This window comes from Trachemys scripta, chromosome 25, assembly GCF_013100865.1.
Source record: "Trachemys scripta elegans isolate TJP31775 chromosome 25, CAS_Tse_1.0, whole genome shotgun sequence".
NCBI lineage: Eukaryota > Metazoa > Chordata > Testudines > Emydidae > Trachemys > Trachemys scripta.
In genome coordinates, this window is record NC_048322.1 from 6,694,695 (window position 1) to 6,704,261 (window position 9,567).

General features: G+C 58.5%; 1 protein-coding gene and 1 long non-coding RNA gene across 2 annotated transcripts; one reads left to right on the forward strand and one right to left on the reverse strand.

The window, feature by feature from the left end:
- The first annotated feature begins 200 nt into the window (after positions 1-200).
- LOC117869951 lies at positions 201-6,340 on the forward strand. The gene is made up of 4 exons (XR_004643865.1): positions 201-366; positions 1,045-1,121; positions 3,242-3,488; positions 6,229-6,340. It is a non-coding gene; the product is annotated as an uncharacterized LOC117869951 (long non-coding RNA).
- On the reverse strand, positions 3,990-9,357 carry NYAP1 (neuronal tyrosine phosphorylated phosphoinositide-3-kinase adaptor 1). Its single transcript, XM_034757051.1, has 5 exons — positions 9,086-9,357; positions 7,854-8,143; positions 6,197-7,363; positions 5,764-5,970; positions 3,990-5,426 (listed from the first exon to the last, which is right to left on the reverse strand). Exons 1-5 carry the CDS (start codon positions 9,265-9,267, stop codon positions 5,056-5,058), a joined length of 2,217 nt encoding a protein of 738 aa, XP_034612942.1. The 5' UTR covers positions 9,268-9,357; the 3' UTR covers positions 3,990-5,055.
- Positions 9,358-9,567: the final 210 nt, after the last annotated feature.

Consider the following 9,567-nt stretch of genomic DNA (forward strand, 5'->3'; position numbering starts at 1 on the left):
CCCCACGTCCTCTGCAAAACACACTCCATCTCCCCTCACCTCGTTAAACCAGTAACACCCAGGGAAACTGAGTCCCATCCCCTCCGCATGCAAACCATTGAACCTCCGCAGAGAACAAGAAAACCCCCCACTTTGTCACAGGTGTTACCCCTCACCCCCTGTCCCGTTTTTTCACAGTTGCTATCTGGTAACAGGAGCCGAAAACGAGACGATCACAAGTTAAAGTGACTCAGAGGTGCGCCAAGCAATGGTCGCATGAGCAGCCTGGCCAGTGCTCCAAGGGGCAGGCTCCCCCCCAACCTGTGCTCCTCCTTCCCCCGACATTCAGGGTGTGAAACTGCCCCCCCATCTCTCCCAGGAGACAGTGTAAGCCTTTCGAATACGCTGGTTCCTCTAATTTGCCTGCTTGGATCAGAGTTGAGCTAGCTAATGGTGCTAACCCAATCTGTAAGTTTCAGCGCGAGGGTCCCGTCGAAACACTGAAAGGATCATTGTTAGACTTCAGAGTCAACGGGCCATTGAGATGGCTGGGGTCTCTCTGGGCCGGTAGGAGGGGAAAGATGCTGTAAGCCACTTACACGCCACTTCTCATGTTCCCCTGTGGGGGACACAGAATTTCTGCCCACCTTGCAGAGTGCAGGCATGGCTGCGTCAGTCACACTGCGGGCAGCTCCCTCCTCTCAGACAGTTGAGCTCAGGCTCTCTGCACATTCAGGCAGCATCACTTAGTCAGTTACGCTCAGGGCAGCCCCACATGTGTTGCTCAGGACTGGCTCGGGGTTCCGCCCTGGCCCAGCCCATCAGCCTCCCTGCCTTGAATGAAAGAAACGCCAGTCCACATCCAGAGAGGCTAGTTCGCTGCTTTCTCTTTTAATAGTGCACAGAATCACTTTACAAAAGAAATCCCCCTTCCCAAAAAATAAAGAATCCTAAATACAGAGGCAGTTCAACACTTGGGATCTTGGTTTTTTGGCAACACGTTTGTGTGTTTGTTTTTGGAGTGACCCTACTTTAAATCCATTGTCCTTGTCCTTTGTTCTACAGCCCCGGGAGCTCCCTCAGCAGAGCCCATGCCCTGGCCCGGTGGCAAAGCGACTTGCCTTGACTGACTGGAAAGAAAGGTAATTTGAGGAACAATCCTTCACTTGTCTCTGGATCCCAAAGCGCCGTAGGGACAGCCGTCCAGCCTCGCCATTGCTGCGGTGCGGCGAGAGGGGAAACCAAGGCACCAAGAGATGAAGCGACCTGCTGGGGGTTGCACAGTGAAGCAGGGGTGGAGCTGGGATAGAACCAAGGAGTCCTGACTCCCCATCTCCATTGCTGTAAGCACCAGACCATACTTCTCACCCCACCCCAGAACTGGGGACAAAACCCAGGAATCCCAACTCCGAGCACCCCCTGATCTAACCACTAGTTATCACTTCCCTCCCAGAGTTAGGGATAGAACCTAGGAGTCCAGGGTATGACCCCCTCCCCCGCCCCGGCTCCCAAAATGCAAAAAGAAACTAAGAAGCCCCCTCTCCACAAAGCTGCCAAAATAACCTCCAACTCGATTGGCTTTTGTTTGTGTAGCTGCCTGCATGTGGCGAGATAAGGAGTCCCTCCATCTTAATAGAGGATGTAACACTCCTGTGTGGGGCAGAGGGTTATGGTACCACAAATCCTCGCCTTGTCCTTTGGGATAGGAATGGAGTGAGGGCAGACTAGGGTGACCAGATGTCCTGCTTTTATAGGGACAGTCCCGATTTTTGGGGTCTTTTTCTTATATAGGCTCCTAGTACCCCCCCCCCCCCACCTCCTGTCCCCATTTTCCACATTTGCTGTCTGGTCGCCCTAGGGCAGACATAAGTCCCCGAGGCAGAATTTTCGTTCTGTGGGAAATGTGGTCATTTTGAAATCCCTTTTCCTTCCAGATCAGAATGAAAAGCAAAGACTTTCTAACTTCCCTGCTAAGTGAAGCTTGAGGAAATCATTGCATTATGCTAAATGTTTGTTTCAATTTTGACTTTTGATTTTTTTCACATTATAATTTACGCCATAGAAGAATAAAACATCTCTATAATTACAATTTAGATCATCGAAGATGAAACATTTCATTTCAACCTGACAGTTTCAGAGTTAGATAATTTCTAAGATAATCATGATGCTAGTATTTATGATATACACTGGACCCTCGCTAGAACGCGCGTCTATATAGCGTGAATTTGCATATAACGCAGTTGCGGCCATGGATCCCAAATTTAATTAATTGCAATTCATTTTAATGCAGTCCCCACTATAACGCGGTACCACACATGGATCCCAAATCCCGCGTTGTAGCCAGGGTCCCGTGTATTTGTAATCAGTCTAAAATTGAAAAAAGCCAGAATGTATCATAAATAATAGTATTTTAGAATGGAAATTGATAGTTCAATCTCAAATTGAAAAAAGTCTGATTGAAAACATGTTTGTTTAAGATTTGCTCATAAATTATATGTAGGATTGGGAGAATTTGTTAATAATTTTGACAGATAATATCTTTATTTTTAGGCATTTTTATATATTATTGGTTTAAATGTTCACAATTGCACAAAATTATGGATTTTTTTTTCAATTTTTATTGCTCTAAATTTTCACAGTTGCGAGAAATTATGGAGGGTCAGACAATAATTAATGACAGTAGAGGCTGAGATTCAAAAAGTTAAAGCTTTATAACTGTTAAAACGTAAATTGTCAACATCACGTGAAAATATACAAAGTAAATACCCTTCAACTCAAATAAGTTCTCAAGTCACATTTTTCTCACTTTGTCTATCTGTAAACGTTGACTATCATTGATGGAAATATTTTTTCCTTGGTTTGTTTGTGGCTGGTGAAATCCATGTTGACCAACATTTACCAATAAATATCAAATCCTTATTTATAATACCTATTATAATCTAAAATAAAAAAAATTGTGTTTGAAGTTTGGCCTTTTTGTTTAAATATTATAATTTATAGTATATCATAAATAGCATTATCATACTCTGTATGAGCTAAAAATTTGATTGAAACAAGTTTCTAATGATAGTTATATGTAAACACAAAAAGTCAAAATTGAAACAGTGTTCTTATTTTAGCTGAAGAATTTAAAAAAAATGTGAGGTTATATTTTTATTTATAATATATAATAATCATATCTGTCTAGTTACTAATATCATCTACATTTTTAAAAATCTGTCTAGCTAAAGTAGAAACGTTGATTTTGAGTTTATTTTGACAGATGATGATCATGTATAATCTAAGCTGAAATAAAACAATTTGAAGTGAAAACTCCAAAGGTTGCGCTGAAAAGAAATGTCGGCCAACCAGACGCCTGCTTGTGGGAAGTTGCCATTTGCACCAAACAGCATTTTTGGATGGAAAAAACAGTCCCTTGGGCAACCGCTGTGCAGGTCGGCCGGGAAGGGGCGTGGAGCAGCCCCGGGGCTAGATTTTTTTGGTGCCTACCTGCTATGCTAGGAAACAAGGTGAGTGCTCTGGTGTGTGGGGAGGTGGCTGTTTGTGTATTTCACATGTGTTAGCAGCTCAAACCCCAATCCCAAGACTCCGTCCCGGGCCCGGATGACTGCTAGCACATGTTCTGCTTTCGGAGCCACCCGTGTGTTCAGAACACCGCCTCCTAGTGAAAACGCGGCCAGAGTGTGAAGCGCCTCATGGGCTGGGAGGATCAATGGGGCCAGCCTCCATGTCCTGCTGTCTGCGTGTGTCAAAGCGAAGCCGCGTGCACCTGTTGGCTACCGGGGCTAGCGAAGAGTGCTGCCCCGTGTGCCGAACGGGCGGAGAGCGGGAGATCTGGCCAAGCGGGCCTTGCAACCAGAGCGGCATGGCTGAGGCCTGTCTGGGGGAAGCGGAGGCACAGAGGGGTGAAAGTGGCTTGCCTGAGGTCACACACTGCGTCAGGGACAAAGCTGGGCATAGAACCCAGGAGTCCTAGCTCCTAGCCCCCCTGCTCTAACCCACCAGACCCCATTGCCTTTCCAGAGCCGGAGAGAGAACCCAGGAGTCCTGGCTCCCAGCCCCCTTGCTCTAACCCAACAGACCCGCCTGCCCTCCCAGAGCCGGGGAGAGAACCCAGGAGTCCTGGTTCCCAGCCTCCCCTGCTGTAACCACCTCCCAGCCGTCCACTACAGAGCAGTGAATCCAGCTGCATTTAAAATAACCCTCTGCTTTCCATCTTCTCTGAAACCGCGTCTGGAAGAGAGACCAACCCCGTTCTAAACCAGCGAACCCCGAATTGAATCCGGAACCTCTCCCCCCCCCGCCCCTCCCGGGAGAATCGTTTGCCTTTGAAATAGATCAGGGCAGAAAGGAAGGGGCAGAGGCTGCTTTATGCTTTATTTCTCTATATAAATTACCCCCCCAAGCCCCGCCCCAGCATAAATATTTTGCAAAGCAGTTTCATCATCTCCTTACACTTGAGACAGCCTCCCATCCCCTGGTGAGTTAATTAAAGACGTCAAGGGGGCGGGAGAACCAGGCGTCCTGGCGGTTGGGGTCCGGAGAGCGCGCCAGCATCCCAAGTCGGTCCTGCCGTCTGTCTAAAAACACTAATGGGACTTGGCGGCTGAGGAGAAGGACTGTACCCACTGTGGGGCCAGAGGGGAGACATTGGGGAGTCAGTGGGGCAGCCGGGGGGGGGGGGTCAGTTTTGTTCTGTAACCCCCCCATCTGTCAAACCTGGCCACCCCAGTCTTGTCCCTCTTCCCTCCAGAAAGGCAGCGGTGTGGGTGCGCCTGGCACCGGTAACACCTTGTTGTGACCCCCACCCTAGATCCGGTCCAGGGGCAGCGGAAAGGGGGCGATGGTCCATCACCGCTGGGCGTCCTCCCCCCTTTACCTCCGATCCAGGCCTCGCTCGCAGTCCGGCATCCCTGGCCCAGCCGACCGGCTCTTTCCAGCTGTGGGCGCCGTGGGATGGCCCCCACGGAAGACCGGAGGGGTCAAAGGCCAGCAATTCACCCCCTCCGCCCCACCCCGGCCGCAGGGGCCTGCTGTCCCCGGTTGGCCCAAGGCAGTACGGCCGTGGCCCCGGCGTCAGATGGCCGTGTCCCACAGCACCGTGTGCTGGCGCCGGCAGGGCGGCGTGCCTGCCTTGCGGGTGTCCGTGGTGCGGCGCCAGCTGGGGAGGATGGGCATGCTCTCCTGCTTGCAGAGGCTGCGCTCGGGCCGGTGCCGAGCCTTGATCTCCTTGCAGACGCAGCGCTTCCGCTCGATCACCTCCAGCAGCTTCCCGTCCCGCTCCTGGGCGCCCGGCGCTACCCCGGGCAGGGGCAGCAGGCCCTGCCCGCCGGAGGGGAGAGTGAGACGGGCCGCAGAGCGCGGCCTGAGCCCCTGCTCGCCCCCACGCACAGCGTCCCAGCCCGGGGATCCCCGCAGCTCCCTCAGTGACTCACAGCCCCTGCTCTCTAGCCCAGGGATCCCTACGGCTCCCCCAGTGACCCACAGCCCCTGCTCTCCTGGCCTGGGGATCCCTGACCCCCATACCTAACCCACAGCCCCTGGTCTCCCATCCTGGGGATCCCTGCAACTCCCCCAGTGTCCCACAGCCCCTGGTCTCCCAGCCCGGGGATCCNCCACCCTTCAGCCCAGCGTCCCGTGTCACCCCACTGGGATCAGCTCTGAGCCAGAGGCGAGTGCTGGCTCCCCCTCCCTTCCCCGCGGAGCTCACCTCCCCCAGTCCTTGCCAAATCCCCCGCCCCGGGGCAGCCCCCTGTCCCGCTTCCCCCCAGCGCCCGGGGGTACCTCCGTTGCGGTGGCAGGCAGGGAAGGTCTGGCATGGCACAGGCAGCCCCGTTCGGCAGCCCGGCATCTTGGGCACCATTCCCTCGGGTCCCGGGGCCCGCACAGGGATCCCCGACAGCAAGGTCCCCGCCAGGGCTTTCTCCTCCCTGTCCGGCTTCAACTGCGCCTCGCCGCTGCCGCTCCAGACCCGGGCGCCCTCGGCGGGCTCTGCCGGAGCAAAGGACAGGGTCAGAGGGGAACACGTTCGAATCCTCCATCCCCTGAGCCAGCCAGCGCCTGCCCTGGGGCCAGGTGGGAGCCAGCGCCCCCCAGAGGGGACAGGCCCCTGCCCCATTCCTCCACCCCCCTAAGCCAGCCAGTGCCTGCCCTGGGGCTGGCTGGGAGCCAGCGCCCCCTAGAGAGGACAGCCCCCTGCCCCATTCCCAATACTCACTCTCTGGCTCCTTGCCTTTCCGGTTGGCGTAGAGACCCTTCCGCTGCAGCGCCCACCCCACGCCCAGCGTCTCCTCGTCGGCACCAGCCACCACGTGGGAGCAGGCGATGCTGGCGAAGGCCCCGCGGTCCTGCAGCTGGAACTTCACCACGGGCGCTGCCGCTGCCTTGGCCCCGGCCCCTTTGACGCTCTCGTAGGCCGGCGGGCGCTTCATTCCCCCGCAGGGGGCCGGGTAAGTCCACAGCATGCCCAGGGGCGGCACGGGGCGCGGGGCCGGCTTGCCCACGGGCACGGTGGCCGGCCGGGCACACAGCATGCCGTGCAGCACCGAGATCTCCTTCTCCGTCTTCTGCTCGGCCGGCAGCCCCGAGTGGGTGGTGACTTTGACGGCTGAGTACACCATGGTGTAGGACACCGCCGGCTTGTCCTTGGCCGGCTGCGGCACGGGCAGCATGGAGGGCAGTGGCTTGGACGGGGGGCAGATCATGCTGTGGGAACTGGGCAGCTCCTTCTCCGCCTTCTGCTGCCCAGCCTGCTGCGGGGGTAGCGGGGTGGAGTGGCTGCGGGCGCGGCCGGAGGGCACCAGGGCTGGGTGCCCCGGTGGCTGGGGCACAGCGGGCACCTCCTTGGCGTGGCAGGGCACGGGGAGCTTGGAGGCCTCTTGGGTGCCCGCTTTGTACCCTTTGTGCCCTGTGCCCTGGGGGAAGGCCAGCAGGGGCGGGCGGTGCTGGAGCAGGTTGGGGAAAGGTGGGGGGATGTCGCAGGGGGAGGCCTTGCCCTTGTCCAGCTTGGCCTGGCGTGGGCGGGGGGTGGCGGGCACGCCGTTGGCCTCCTCAGGCAGCGGGTACTTCATCTCCTCATAGATCGCCTCACTCTCGTCGGAGTCCTCCTCCCCCGCCGGGGGCCCCCCAGCGCCCCGCAAAACGTCCCCCACCATCTCGATATAGACGGGCTCCTCGTCCTCGGGGTCCGAGCCCTTGGTGTGGCCGTGGGAGAAGGCCCGGCCGAACCGTGGCGGTGGCCCCCCGCCCGTGGGGGTCGCCAGGGGGCGGCTGGAGTAGGTCTCGTCGAAGGAGACCGAGAGCTGGGTGTTGGGGCTGCGCTTAGGCTTCTGGGGGGGCACCTTGCGCCCCAGCTCTCGGCTCTCGGAGCATGACTTCTGGGGGCCTGGGAGAGGGAGAAAGTAGAGCTGAGATGCGGCCACCTCTGGGGGGGGTGGCTGGTTAAGCGGGGACCCCTCGCCCGGCGCTGAGATGTAGCCACCTCTGGGGTGGGGCGGCTGGTTATCCAGGGACCCCTCACCTGGAGCTGAGATGCGCCCACCTCTGGGGCGGGGCGGCTGGTTACGTGGGGACCCCTCGCCCGGTGCTGAGATGCAGCCACCTCTGGGGTGAGGCACGGCGGCTCACCTGTTTAGGACTGGAAAGGAATGCCGGGTTTGACTGAGGTGGCGGGGGGGGGGGGGGCGCGTTGAAGGAAGCTGGCCAATCGCTGGAGCTGAGGTTCGACCAGGGCATTGGGGCTGGCTCTGCCTGTCAGGGGAGGGCGCCCCCTACTGAGCGCCCCTCCCTGCTCCCTGCAGCACAGCACCCCCTAATGGCACACAGGAGAATGCCAAACACACACACACACGGCTCCACCAGTCCTAAGGCCTCACCGGTTTTCTTGCTGCCGGCCGGCTCTGCCGCCTGCCCCTCGCTTGCCATGCTGAGCTTGGTGCTGGGGTGGCGCTTGGGCTTGGCCGGGGGCTTCCTGGTGCCAGCGGCCCCCTCGCCGTTCTCCACGCTGCCCACCGAGTGACAGGAGAGGGAGCGGGGCGCCATGCCGCTGGCGCAGGGGTGGGGCGCGTGCTCCTGCGAGGCCGGCATGGTCATGAAGCCCATCCGGAAGTGGCGGCGGAAGGAGGCCACATCCCGGATCTTCCCCGCTCCCGGGTCCTTGGCTGAGCTGTGGGGACACAAAGAGCAGGAGGTGAGGGGGCACAGGATGCCTGGGTACTCGCGGCGGCTGCCAGGAATTGCCACAAGGTGGGCTAGGTGGGTAGAACCGCATCTGCAAGACCAGGGCAGGTGCCGCGTATACCAGTAGTTGCAACAGTGTGGCACAGCCAGACAGTAAACAGCGATTGCCACTACGGGTGGCTATGCAGAGGCGGTTTACAAGTTTGGGGGCCCTGGGCCAGATCATGTGGGGGCCCCCCCCCACCCCTTCCACCGGCAATCCCGCTGCCTGCCGCCCCAGCACGCCTGCCGGGGAAATGCAGTCGGGGGGCAGGCCGGCGGGGCGTGCGATTGCCCATCTTTCCGGGGGCCCCGTGGCTGATCCACCTCTGTGTCTATGGCGTCCGGTGCTGCACCTTGCACCCAAGCAGCCTTCTTGGGCAAATCCCAGCATGCATTGCATTGATCCAACGCTGTCGCAACGGCTGTTCTATCCTGTATCCGAACCGCCTCGCTGCTGCGGCAGAATCTGGACCACGTTACTGCATAACATTAAGCCACTGTAGGCCTCGTTCTGCCATGCACTGGAACCTCATTGTGACAGCGAGTGGTCTCCATCCGACCCCCAGCGCCTCGGGCGAGGGGTCCCTGTGTAACTGGCCGCCCCACCCCAGAGGTGGGCGCATCTCAGAGCCGGGCGAGGGGTCCTCGCGTAACCAGCCGCCCTGCCCCAGAGGTGGGCGCATCTCAGAGCCGGGCGAGGGGTCCTCGCGTAACCAGCCACCCCACCCCAGAGGTGGGCGCATCTCAGAGCTGGGCGAGGGGTCCCCGTGTCACCAGCCGCCCCGCCCCAGAGGTGGCCGCATCTCAGTATCAGGGGAGGGGTACCTGGATAACCAGCCCCCACTCCCCTCGCCCAGAGAACCCAGGAGTCCTGACCCCTGCGCACCCCTTTTTGGGCTCCTCGTCCTTGTGCTGTCGGCACTCCAGCTTGGCCTTGCGGTAGAGCAGGTTCATGTCGCAGCGCAGCGGCTGGCGGGTCTGGCTCAGCGCCCCGTAGGCCCGGCTGCCCCGCTCCTCGATGAACTGCAGGAAGGCAGAGATCAGCGCCTCCTGGGGGCTAGTGCTCATCTTCCCTCGGCCCAGGTCCGGGGGCGCGAGGGGAGCCCACCAGGGGGCGCTGCTGGGGGGCAGAGACAGAGAGTTAGAGAGGGAGGGCGCCACCGGGGCAGGAAAGGGGATGGGGCCCTTTCCCCGCTGGGAGGTAGTGGTGAGCGGGGGAGCCAGGATGCCTGGGTTCTCTCCCCAACCAGACACAGACAAGCCAGACCGACCATTCTGATCCCCGCGGACTCCTGGGTTCTGTGCCCCCTACACCCGCAGGCCACAACCCCCCGGACTCCTGGGTTCTATGCCCCCTACACCCGCAGG

Excerpts from the sequence above, each read along its gene's own strand:
- NYAP1 (XM_034757051.1), bottom strand. The coding sequence starts at position 9,267 with ATGAGCACTAGCCCCCAGGAGGCGCTGATCTCTGCCTTCCTGCAGTTC. Across the intron at positions 8,144-9,085 it reads GACGAGGAGCCCAAAAAGGG|CTCAGCCAAGGACCCGGGAG; the intron begins GTGCGCAGGGGT and ends GTGTCCCCACAG. Across the intron at positions 5,427-5,763 it reads TGCCTGCCACCGCAACGGAG|AGAGCAGGGGCTGTGAGTCA; the intron begins GTACCCCCGGGC and ends TCCCTGGGCTAG.